Genomic DNA, 12,921 nt, shown 5'->3' on the forward strand with positions numbered 1-12,921 from the left:
TTTCGTATTTCCTTAATTTCAGCCATTTTTTATTGTGGCAGTACTGGATATTAGGTAACGGCTATAACCATCCTCGGAGGAGTGAGGAATTTTCACCAAACTGAGGTCGTGATTCTCAGTGGTGTATCCTGAGATTTTCTATAAAGGGGTTTAAGTGGTTCTCCCGTATTTGGTGTCGGACGTGGATGCTCAGGCCTGCTATTTTGATCTGCAGGCAGGGTTGTCTTTGTTGGACAGTCTACATTTTTTTGGAACTGATGTACATAACATGATAACACCATTATGTTGGCCTTTCTACAGTTATTGCGTGCATGTTCATATCTCCCATTTCAATCGTTTCCTTAAAGATATGCACAACTGATGATCCCAAGAATGCTTTCCCGTTGAACTTGTTAACGTTCCCTCTTTAGTCTTTCGCTTTTTCAAAGATACGGTTCTTTTTTTTGATGAACTTCAAAGACAAGGTTCTATTTGATTGAAAACAGTAGGTTGAATGAGATGTGACTCTCATAAAGTCATAGTATTGTTTATATTCTGCTTATATATTTCAGAGTACAAGATAGGATTTAGAAGTTGGAACTTGCAAGTTAAAAAAATCCTAAGAAGCAAATTAAAAATAAAATAAAAATAAAAAACAACAACAACAACAACAACAACAATAATAATAAGGCTAGTCCAACATCAATTGTATCTCAATATAATCATAACACTGTGCACTTGATTGTTTTAATGTTGATTTTCATTTGCTTGTTATGTTAATTAATATGGATTTTTTTTCTTGAAACTTGAATAAGAGGTATTTATTAGCACTAAAGAACATGAGGGACTTTTCCATCTCGATTCACAGCACATGTGGTGGTAGCACTAAAAGTTCCCAGCATGGAATAATTAATTATCCACTTTTTCTTTTTATCTTTTTTTCTTTCTCTTTCCTTGTCCATTTCTTTTCTTCTTTTTCTTTTCTCCTTTTTTTCCTGTGCCGACATCATTGGGCTTTGTTGATACTTTTTGATACTATAAAAATTGGTAGACAGTTCCGGCAGTATGAGCTCCACAAACATACCTTTTGCATAAAATAGAAGTATGTTCTCCAGGGTGTTTAGTCCAGTTGCTCTTGAAAATTTGGAAGAAATTACAGACAATTTTGAAGAAACTATCAATTTCGAAAAAAAAATATACAAAAAAATCAGGTCCCGGCAGTGGGCTGAAGTTGTCAACATATATCGGGAACATTTTGATCAGGCTCACAAGGTGATGGCGATGTTAAGGGAAACAGTCGTGCACTTAGCTATCGCCCATGGCTCAGAAGATATTGTTGAGGAACTCGTAAAAATAATTGATGATAACAAAGACCGGTTCAAGAATGTTCTACAATATAAAAACGATCAAGGGGATACCCCTTTGCATGTGGCAGCATCAACAGGGAGTCTGAGTACGTGTGTCTGCATTGCTGAAGCTGATCCATCAATGGGGAATGAACGTAACAAGGAGGGTAAGAGCCCTCTCTTCTTGGCTGCTCTGCTTGGTAGAACAGAGATTTTCTTTCACCTCCATTCCATCTGTGAAAGCCACCTAGACACATCCTACTATAGAAAAGAAGATGGTGAGACAATTCTACACTGCCATCAAAAGGGAGTATTGGGGTGAGCATTTTAATTAATTTGTTGAAATTCACTTCATACCTGTCAGATTATTTAATTTAATAAACTAATGTTTAAACCAATAGTTGCTACATGTTTACTTGTAACAAAATCATAGAACCTACTGTATATTGGTGAAATTGGTTGGCTGATTGAATACTTGCTAAACCATATTTTAAACGTTGTGGTTGACAGATTTGGCATATCGGATACTTCTCCTACACGGAGAACTTGCTACTTGTGTGGATGAGAATGGAATATTGCCGATCCATCTCTTAGCAGAGAAGCCTTCTGCCTTCCGAAGTGGTTGCCACCTTGGATGGTGGAGCATCATCATTTATCATTGTAAGTGTTAGTAAATTGTCAAGCCGATGGGAATGCTCTTAGTTGTTAAAATCCGAGTTGTTCAATGCATTCAGGAGAGATTATTAGGTGCAATTAGCACACCTAATAATTTTTCTACATTATACCTTCGAATTATTTCTGTTGTAAAGCATTACATGTCATTTTCCTCTGGTGTTATTTCGAAGGGACACCGGTTGACGTGCCTAAGAAAATTGATAAGAGTCTTACAAGACCATTGAATAAAAGGCGTGAACAAAAATTTCCGGAGAACCACCAAACATGCGTCAGCTTCATTCAATTGCTGTGGAGGTGGACTATAATTCAAGTTGGTAAGTGAAATAAAATCTTACATAAGGAATAACTAATTGAAGCCACTTAAAAAAATCACTTTAAAACAAATGATAGAACAAGAAATTATGGCAATTGGAATGAATGAGTGATTTTTTTAGAAGGAAGGAATGAGCAGCAGTTTGAAACTTTTTCCCCCTAGAACCTTAAGCATTTTATATATGGGGAAGTACGAATTCAACTATAAAGTCCTTGGCCATGATTAATACTTAATATAACATAACTAGTTCAAACTATAAACTAAGGTTTTGGGGTAAAATATAATGTCCATGTATGCTATATTAGCTTCTCATTTGGAGTCTCTTGCATTATTTTCCCAGCAAAAACTTTAACACACACAAAAATACATAACCAATGAAAAGCCTCTCTTTTTTCTTTTCTTTTTTTATATTTATATTTAATTATGTGTGCGCTTCGACACATAACCAAACTAGTTCCTAATTTCTCTCCTAATCTCTAGTGGCCATTATAGGAAAAGTATGTGACAAAGTAAAAAATGCGGATGAAGAGAATCCTGAAAGATCGAATGTTACTACTAAATCGAGACATGAAGGTGAGTAGTGCAATTGTAACAAGTGTGTTCTAAATGCTAAAGAATCCTGCATTGGTTGGATTCAAGACTTAGTAAAGGTTTATGTCCAAGTTGGTCCTCTCCACTTATTAATTTTTGGGTTGGATACTTTAATGACCTTCTAATACTATGCCAAATCTTACATGTGCCATTTACCTTTATGCCCATAAAATTCTATTCTTTTAGGTTTGAAATTTTTTTTTAATAAGTTCTTAACTTATTTGTTTGTGTATGTTGAAGGATCCCAAAGTGAAGATCATAAGCATTATTCATTGTGGAAATATTGTGGCGCCCCTTGTATGATTATCACATTTGCTTGCAAAGGAATAAAGCGCATTCTTGGATTTGGTACACCATCCTTTTCACTTTTTAGTCTTTCTTATTTTAGGTTTCTCTATTTGAAAATAGGAAAATCTCAATGGAAAATATTTGTTAGGAGTATTGTTTATTACACACTATTTATTGCACGCATATTTACACACATGAAAATTGCATTGAAAACATGAGTCAAAATTTCCACTTGGATGTGCATATTTACATCTTTCATTCACACCTTTGAGTTGTGTCCACGAGAGGTTAGCACAGTGAAGATGTTCAAGCCGGGCAGACCCATAGTGGGGATGGCCCACCTTTAATGTTACATATAAAAGTAAAATTTTAAATATTATATACAAAATTAAGTGTACTTAGCCCCCTAAAAAATTTTAAAAATTATCAAAAAACTCAATAAAAAAATTAGACATCACATTTCTGTGATTATGCACTCTGAGATCAAATGTAGCTGTGTGCTGTGTGAAGTTTTTTACTTTTTCTGAACTTCACACCATGTTTCTTAATTATTTTATTTTTTTTCTTTAAAATTCAACATACTTTTGCTGTTAAGTTGTTTGACCTTTATAGTTCATTGTTTGTAACACCGTTCTTTTTTCTTGGTAACAGTAATTAGTTCAAAAAATATTTGACATGTAATTAGAAGGTATATATGACTTTTATTTGATTAGTACATTATGGAAAATTAGCTACAAATATTTGGTTTTTAAAAAAAAAAAATACAAATCATTCCGAATTAATGGAGGGTTCTAGCTGCTGCAAACAACTGTTCCCACCTCCTTTCGCTCTGATATCTTTATCACTCTCTTGATCCATTTTGAAGAATTCTTGTAACCTCCATGAAAGATTAGGTTTACAATATTGTAACACAAGCAAAAACATAACGTTCTCTCCCTCTGGTTTAATTGGATCAAAACACCATGACTATCTCGATCAAAAAAATGTTCACAACCCACTTTGTACATCAGATATGAAAATCAATATTATCTCAAATTTTTCCCGTCTGGTAATTTTCTCACTCATCCTATGCAATTTCCAATTGGCAAACCAAGCACATTTGCATTCACATCCCATTGAAAAACAATCAATTTTTTCAAATAATTCTCAGAACCCACAATCCATTTAATTTCTCAATCAAAGATTACAAACCACAATGCCACAAGTACCAACCAAAAAAAAAAAAAAAAAAAACCCCAACGTCATCAATTAATTATTAAGAATTAGTATCCTGTAAAGAAAAACTTAAGAATTAGTAAATTTGGTGACAGCCATAGTTCCCCCAAGATAGCTGGACATGCCACATCAACAATTTATAAAAAAAAAATTAAAATAGTTTGTAGCCCAAGTATTATTCTTTTTTTATTTATTTATTTTATTATTATTATTTATTATTTTTTTTTTTTTTTTGCTGAAAGAATTATTTATTATGTTATTGATCTTAAATTAGGTAAGGTTGTGAGCTTTTTGTAAAAGGGCAAAACTCAGATGCACCCGCAATTTAAATTCAAATGCATACTTGCATTTATTAAAGAAATACATGCAAACAGTGTTGCTTTTCAATGACATTTAAATTAAATAAAATTATATGTTTGAATTTAATTAGTGAATCTAATATATAACGATATCTAAGATTTAGCCTTTGTAAAATTAGTACCATATTTAGCATTTTTCATATTAATATTTTGTTAACATAGTACTAGTTTGCATTAAAAAATTGTTTGTTTGGCCCTCGAATTAAAATCCTGGTTAGGCCCTGTATTCATGTAACTATATGTACACTAATATATTTGGCTGTTCATAATATATATTCTGTTATATGGTTCCGAGGATCAGGGGAAATAAAGAAGATAAAAGAGACGCACAGATTGTCCGTTAAGATCATGAAACTTTGTATCAAACCTATAAGCGTAGAGCACTACTTCGACGGAGGGACGAACCCTTGGCTAACTAGATATGAAGATGAAGACTTAAGTTTTATTGCTGCATATAGGGCTATTGTGTCGGAGTATGATATACATCCACAGGAAGAGAAAGAGACACCCATATTGTCTGCGGCAGAAAATGGAATCAAAGAAATGGTTATCGGAATACTACACAAGTTTCCAATGGCTATCCATGACGAAACGAGAGATGGAAAAAATATAGTACTGTTGGCAGCCAAGTACAGACGAACACAAGTATATGAGCTATTCCGCAAATTAAAAGCCATTTACGGATTGAAAGTATGTTTCATAAACTGGATAACAACGGGAATAGCGCCCTCCACCTTGCAGCTGAACTAGAAGAGCGGAAGTCGGGCCTAATTCCTGGGGCTGCATTGCAAATGCAATGGGAGATTAAGTGGTATGAGGTATGAATCCAAAGTGCACTTTTCTTCTTTCTTTCTTTTTTTGGGATAAATAAAATAAGTAATACTCTTATTAATCAAAGAAACAAAGATACAAGCACCAATCCAAGTAAGGAAATTATGTGGTTTGAGGTTTGACCGCCTACATCTATAGGATAAAACTCTAGAAGCTATATTTGTACTGTATACTTAATTAATGTTTACAACATCCCTTAAGCAAGATATATATATATGTGTGTGTGTGTGTGTATATAGATTAGAAATTAGGAATTTAGGATTAGTCTAACTGGACATTACACTAAATTGAGCCTCTTAAGCCATTACACCATATACTATATCTATAACAAAATTTGGTTCTTGAAAGCCGTGGTTAGACAAAGTAGCGGACTTCTCTATGCACCAAGTGTATACATTCTCATTAATTATCAGAAAAACTTCTCCATAATATAAAGATAATTTATCCTATATTAAACTACACAACCAATAATTTACTTTACATAAAACTATATTGTTTGAGTTTTAAACCTTATAATTTTGAGTAAACTTTTGATAGTTAAAGTTTAATTCAAGATAAACTATTGAAACACTATCAACAAAAAAAATAATAATAAAGCAATGTATTACACCAATAGTTTATACAAAATAATTTAATTGAATTTAAATATTTGTTGAATGTTGCAAACCTTATCAAGTGGCTCACTAATTGTTAATACAATTTTGAGTAAAGTCATGCATCACATGGGCACATCCTAGTAATAGTAAACATTACAATTATTACTTTTAACAATTTCCCTCAAACTCAAGGTAGAAGTTTGACGATGCCTTAAGTTTGAAATAAAAGCTTGTAAAGATCCCTCAAAGTTGGCTTTAATAATGTTTTGAAAGTGACCAAATTGGATGAATGATAGACTGGCACATGATATGATATAAGTTTGTAAGTGGATTGGTGAATTTGGTATATACAAGGCCCAAATGCGCCAATTTGAGTATTTTTTAACCTTACATGAGAAAACAACCCAAATCTAAATTTATGCCCAAAAAAATAAAATGGTAGGCTCGATTGAAAAAGTCAACTAGTCAAATCAATTGTCAAAAGTCAACAATCGGAGGCTAAGTCAATAGTAAAAGAAAGTCAAAAGTTTAGTAGTATCAAATCCAAATCAAAACTAGTTCGAGAATTTAGGTCATATCAAAAAGAGGACTTGTTGACATAGCAAGTGCCGTATATCATTGACATCATTGGTATGGGCTTACGGCTGACGTAAAATAACTAAATTGTGACATATGGCATGGTATTTAAACCACTTGCAACTTTAAAGATTAACCAGGAAAAAACTGGGCAATGATGCACCTTTAGAGTGCCAATTGATAACCTTTCTTGATCATTGATGTCATTGAGTCAATCGCCCTTTTAGGATTGTACCAAAGTTTGTTGTGTTGGGTCTTGGCTTTAAATATAAAGTTTCTAGGTCTAACGTTCAAGTATACAATCCTTATACAATCCTTAGATACAATGAAAGAATTGGATAACCATTCTTTTAGTTTTTAGCATTTTTGTTTTACACATTTTAATGTCCAAAAGTAAATGCATAAATTGTAATTTAGAACTTTATATTACCTCAATTTTAGATATAAAATAAAATGACTTTAAGAAAACAATTATACTTTTATCTTTCTGTTTAATATAAATCATATCATTTCAAAGCTAGAAATGTAAATTAGAATCGTAGGAGAACTATATATGTTGGACTTGGATTCGTAACCATGTTAATGATCCTATGGTCCAGTGTCTATATATAATTAAGGAAAATAGTTTTTGGATTCGAACTTTGAATCCATGCAACAACGGCTGGGAAAGTGTTTGAAATTTTGGTGGGCTAGCCTACCACTATTATATACAATAGCCCGAGAAAAAAAAATTTAAAAATTTAAAATTCCAACTTAAAAAAAAAAAAAAAAAAAAAAAAAAAAATTTCTCTATTAATTAATTCCAAAATCCTAATAGCCATTATTCTTTTGTTGTTATTGTTGTCATTGTTTCCTCCGGTCTCAATGAATACAGCACATAATGAACTCCATGCCACAAGGCTTCCTTCATCTCTCCAACAATGCAGGCAAAACTCCAGGGGAGATCTTCATGGAAAAACATAAGACCCTTGTGAAAAAGGGTGGGAAGTGGCTAATTGAAACATCAAATGCATGCTCAATTGTAGCAGGTCTCTTTGTCACAGTTGCCTTTAACATGTCAACCACGGTGCCTGGTGATGTGGATGACAACGGCTATCCCCGCCTCGAAAAAGAGTTGGCATTTAATATGTTCGCCATCTCATCCTATGTATCCTTCTATTCTTCACTGTTAGCGGTCATCATGTTCCTTGCAATCCTCACCTCCGGCTACAAAGAAAGCAGTTTTCGTAGTACCCTACCAATGAAGCTTTTGTTGGCTTTAACAGCGTTCTACGTGTCTATAGCATCTACCGCAATATGTTTTTCTGCAGCACACTTCTTCATTCTAAGATAAAAGCTGAAATCTGCAGCTTTTCCATCATATTCATGGGCAGTCCTACTGCTAATATTCTTTGTTATAGCAGGCTTTCCGCTGTACTTTCATTTGACATGGGCTATCTTCAAGAAAGTCCCACGTCATCACCACCTGATAACTCCGGCTGGTTTTCATATCAAACATTAAGTAAAATTGTTCCTTCCTAGCTTATTCAAGAGTCTTGATTTATTTACATATAAATAAAATTGAATCAAGACCCGCTGGTGAGTCAGATTTATATATAAATATATATATATATATATATATCTCGATAAAGTCATTTATTTATTTCAACTTGTCAAAATGTGTGATCTATTGCCAAAGGATAGTTATAAGACTAGAATTTTATCATTGGAAGTCTCAATAATGGGTTTGGCTTACCTCTAGTCATTTTTTAATTGAATATATTTTTTTTGTTTTAAATATATAAACAATGGTAAATGATAGTGAATTTTAATCTCTATATTTTATTTAATTAGTGAATGATGTAATAATTTCTCATTAAAACAAAAAGATACTTAAGTTAAAAAAATAATGAATGTAAGCCAAATCTCTCAATAATTTGTCTAGAGCTAGCATGATTCACGACTGCCTGCTCCTGCATTACTTTCTACTTTACAAATAGCACCCTCAACACTTTGCAACAGAAATGGTATATAGCTTCTTGCACCAAAAAGAAAAAAAATTGCACCTCACTTACAATTCAATGGTTAAAGAAGGGGCAGCAAAATAAGACAGGTAACATATTCCTTTTCCCTACCTTAACTAGGAGAGTCACGCTCGACACCCTTTGATGAACAGCTAGTTTCAGGTTGATGAGAGATAGTGGCTGAGGCTTCCTACACAAAAGAGAGCCATACCTTGTTAGCACCTCATTAGTCAAAAAAGAGACCAGTACGGATAAAAGTAGGTACGGAGAACCTTTGTGCTTTTACCTTGCTGATTTGATTTCAATCTCAACATCCTTTGGAAACCCATGGAGGCAAAATAGGGTGGAACAAGGGTTAGGGTTCTGTTTGTCTAAGCCTTCTTGATGAGAATAAATGGTAGTTTTCATTTTGAAGCAAGTTAACGTTAAAGTACCAAGGCAAAAGACCCGCGATGCATTTTATTACAAAATACAAATCAGTGAAACACTCACAGTACTGTCACACCCGAATCAATTCCATAACGTGCATATATTCCGGAGGCTTTGGATAACAAATCAAATAAGCCCAAAGCCCACTTGCCCATTTACCGACGGAATCAAACTCAGATTATACAGAGGAGTCCGTGCAAGGTAGTTATGATATTGACTCGAAATGGGCCCATAAAAAGCCCAGCCTGTGACCACAAAAGTTTGGCTACTAGCCTTGTCAACATACAACAACAGCATGATTTGAGGCCTGCACGGAATCCCAAGAAAGGAGGGATCACCAACATAAGTTATGGATGTCATAAACAAAATGAAAACCACTGAACCGGCCCAGACCTGTGAGGCCCAATACCAGTCAACAAAAAGGAGCTTCGGCTAAGCCATTATCCAAGTTATTTTTCCCGTTCTAGGTAAAAAAATGCAAAACTTACCTTTTAATTTTGCTTTTATTTAATTAAGTTTTATAAGTTTCAAAATTAAGTATTCAATCTAGGCCTCTCATTAACCTCCATTCAGTTTGGCAATTTCAAAATATTTATTAAATAAAATTAATATTTTATTATTATTTAAAATTTTAAAAAACATTAATTAAAAAAAAAAAAAAAAAAAAAAAAAACTAGAAACTGGAACCTAGAAACAACGATTAAACCCAAGTTTCTTTGCCCCAAACAATAGAACCCAAAAACATTCCACCTTCTAAGATCCGAAATTAAACTAAAAACAAAAATGTATTGGAACTGAAAAGCACTTCTTTTCAATTACCTACAAAAGCAACGTGAAAGACAGAGAAGATGACTAGTGACCAACTCTCTCACAAAAAAGCTCTCTGATTCTTCTCCACAAATACAAACCTGGGAAAAATGGATACTTACCCTTAATTTGAAAACTATGTAGCACTTCGGGAAAATGGATATTTACCCTTAATTTGAAAACTAGGTAGCAAAATGCTCCTATTTTGGAATTCAATTTTAACAAAATTGAATTTTGTGTAAAACTCGATGTGGGGCCCGAAATCTGCGGTCCCAGCCCACCTTGTATTTAGGGCCCAAAGCCCAAGTCGAGGAGTCCTACTACCAAGGACGTATGATGCAAGCCCCTTAAAGGCCCAAGGATCTAGCCGAGGACAATCTCACGCTCAACACCTTACAAAGCGCCTGAAGTAAAGGACAAACTCAGTACAAGAGTAATACAGGGGAGAAAGTTGCCAACACCGTAATGTGGAGCCCAACACCTGACAAGCCCATACTCCAGACCATACTATTCAACTTTCCCCAACCACCCCCAACCACTCTAACGTATGGATTGATAGGATGAGTAATTACCCCAAAAAAGGAAGAACTGACACGTAGATGAAGAACGGGAAGTAAATACTAGTATAAAAGGGAAAGAGAGCTGAGATAAAAAGAGGAGGAGGGGGGGATCCTACAAAAAGGAGGAAGAATGGTGAGAATGCGATGCTCCTCGGACTAAGTCCGAGGAGTCAAACCTTTCAAACTACCTCGATATAATGCTTAGCTATACAGGCCAAACCTACCTCTGTAGGAACTCTCGCAGAATCAAGACCGGACCGTTACCCGGCAACCAAGAGCATGGCCTTTCAAACCCACTCTCTACAAATCATATTGTTCGGGCCCATTACAAACGAACCCAATGTTATCCTTGGGTCGTTAAAAATCGTGTCCCTACACTCGATATCCTCAGAATCGAGTTCTACGTATATTTTTAAGTAGAACTCAACATTAGCAATGTCGAATTTCACCTGTAATTCGATTTTGTTAAAATCAAGTTCCAAAAAATATGGGTATTTTTCTATATAGTTTCAAATTAGGGGTAAATTAATACCCGTTTTGGCCTACGAACCCTTCCCCAGCTTAATTTGTGGTAATGTAGAAGGGAAAATGTTAGAGTAACAAACTTTCTTACAAACTATTGATGTACGTGGTCAGTGGTTATTGGTAAATAAAAAAGTGATGTTAGTGCTAAGCTTAGTTGAGAACTAGTAAGAATTTGCTACAAAAATAGTTTGTAAAAATATTATGAAATAATTTGTAGTTATAGTATTACTCATATAGGAGCCTTTTCTCACTACACTTTGTCTCACTATATCCCAGCACCCCTTTCCTAAGACCACCAATATCTCTGCCACCGCCTTCATAAACTGAGAAACAGAGATTGTGGGTTTAAAAAAAAATATATATATATATATATATATATTTAAATTAACCTTTTAAAAAAAAAATTGAAATGATAATAAAATAGTAATTTCATTTATTAATTATATTAAAATTACCAAAATGATGTTGTTTTGGGTGTGTTTAACAGATTAGTTTAATAGAGGCTAACATGAAGCCTTCGTTGAACATTTTTAAAGTTAGAGGACTTAATTGAAAAAAAAAAAAAAAAAAAAAGTTAAAAGCTTGAAATGAATTATAGTAAAACTTGGAATGCAAGAAGCTCTCAAAGATGGAGGTGTAGGGATAAAGCCAAAAATTTGCTGGGTGGCCAGGAGAGAACCTCTAGGACCAAATACGGTGAAGCTCAAGTCTATCAAATCACAAATTAAACAATGAGAGCAAAAAGAAATTGTGAAATTCACTTATTACTTTATTAGTCTGATCCACCTTTTTTTTTTTTTTTTCTAAAATTACAACGAGAGTGAAATTAAAACTTTTTCACAAATGCTATGATAGGATTTTAGTTTAGTTAAAGTTTTGTTTTTGAGGGTTTTTTTTTTTTTTTTAATTTTTTTTATTAAGGTAATGTGATAGCATGCATGTGGCATAAAAATAATATTTTAATATCACTCTTAGCCACACCAACTTAGAAATCATAAATTCAGTTAACAGTTTTAATTTTTTTTTAAGGCAATGTGTAAAATAATTTGTGTATAATAAACACAGCCATGACATAAGAAAGAAAGAAATGATACACTTTTGTAGTTGTTATTTTATAATTTTATATTGTAAATAATATTGTAGGGACCGGCCCAGAATAATAAGTTGGTTGGGCCCTAGGCCCGTCCGAGGACCAATTCGTCCGAGGAGACGTCATGGCCAGGCAATCCTCATTTAGGCCCACTGGGGCAAAGAGAACATGTCCGAGGAGTAATTCCTCCTCGGACACTGCAAAATCCAGATCAAAGGTGTGTCCAAACCACTGTAGTCCACCTTCAAAATACGTAAAAATGAAGGAAACCCAAAATATCTCAGTAAAGGCTGCCACCACCATATTAAATGCATTACAACTACTCTCCTGACCGCATTAATGAGGAGAAGACCCCTGAACAGTGCTACCTTGACCACTGCAACTCACAAAGGATTGATAAGAGTGTCTGATGGGACAAGTGCTCAAGTAGGGGTTTGGATAATCAACAAGTGTAAAACCCAGATGATATGAAAGGGCCTATATAATATGTAAAAAATCCTCCAAGAAAAGGGACATGGAGAAAAAGGGAGAGGAGGAACACAGGAGAGAAACTTTACTGTATTAATATATGCCTATGAATGAAGTTTCAAGCCGGATCATTTAAGAGTGATCTCTCTTCACGTCCATCCTTTTTGTTCTTCTTTCTGTATTTCCTTAACCCATGCAACAAACCGTTTAAGCCAACTGAAACCGAGTTCTATAGCCTATACTCTATAAAAATTCATTGTGTGGGACCTT

The 12,921-nt window shown here is 34.1% G+C and overlaps 1 protein-coding gene across 1 annotated transcript; it reads left to right on the top strand.

Annotated features, from left to right (window-relative positions):
• Positions 1–1,254: 1,254 nt before the first annotated feature.
• LOC115970673 lies at positions 1,255–8,102 on the top strand. The gene is made up of 5 exons (XM_031090266.1): positions 1,255–1,603; positions 1,836–1,962; positions 5,225–5,395; positions 5,491–5,584; positions 7,644–8,102. Exons 1-5 carry the CDS (start codon positions 1,255–1,257, stop codon positions 8,100–8,102), a joined length of 1,200 nt encoding a protein of 399 aa, XP_030946126.1.
• Positions 8,103–12,921: the final 4,819 nt, after the last annotated feature.

The sequence above is a fragment of the Quercus lobata genome, chromosome 12 (genome assembly GCF_001633185.2).
Source record: "Quercus lobata isolate SW786 chromosome 12, ValleyOak3.0 Primary Assembly, whole genome shotgun sequence".
Lineage (NCBI taxonomy): Eukaryota > Viridiplantae > Streptophyta > Magnoliopsida > Fagales > Fagaceae > Quercus > Quercus lobata.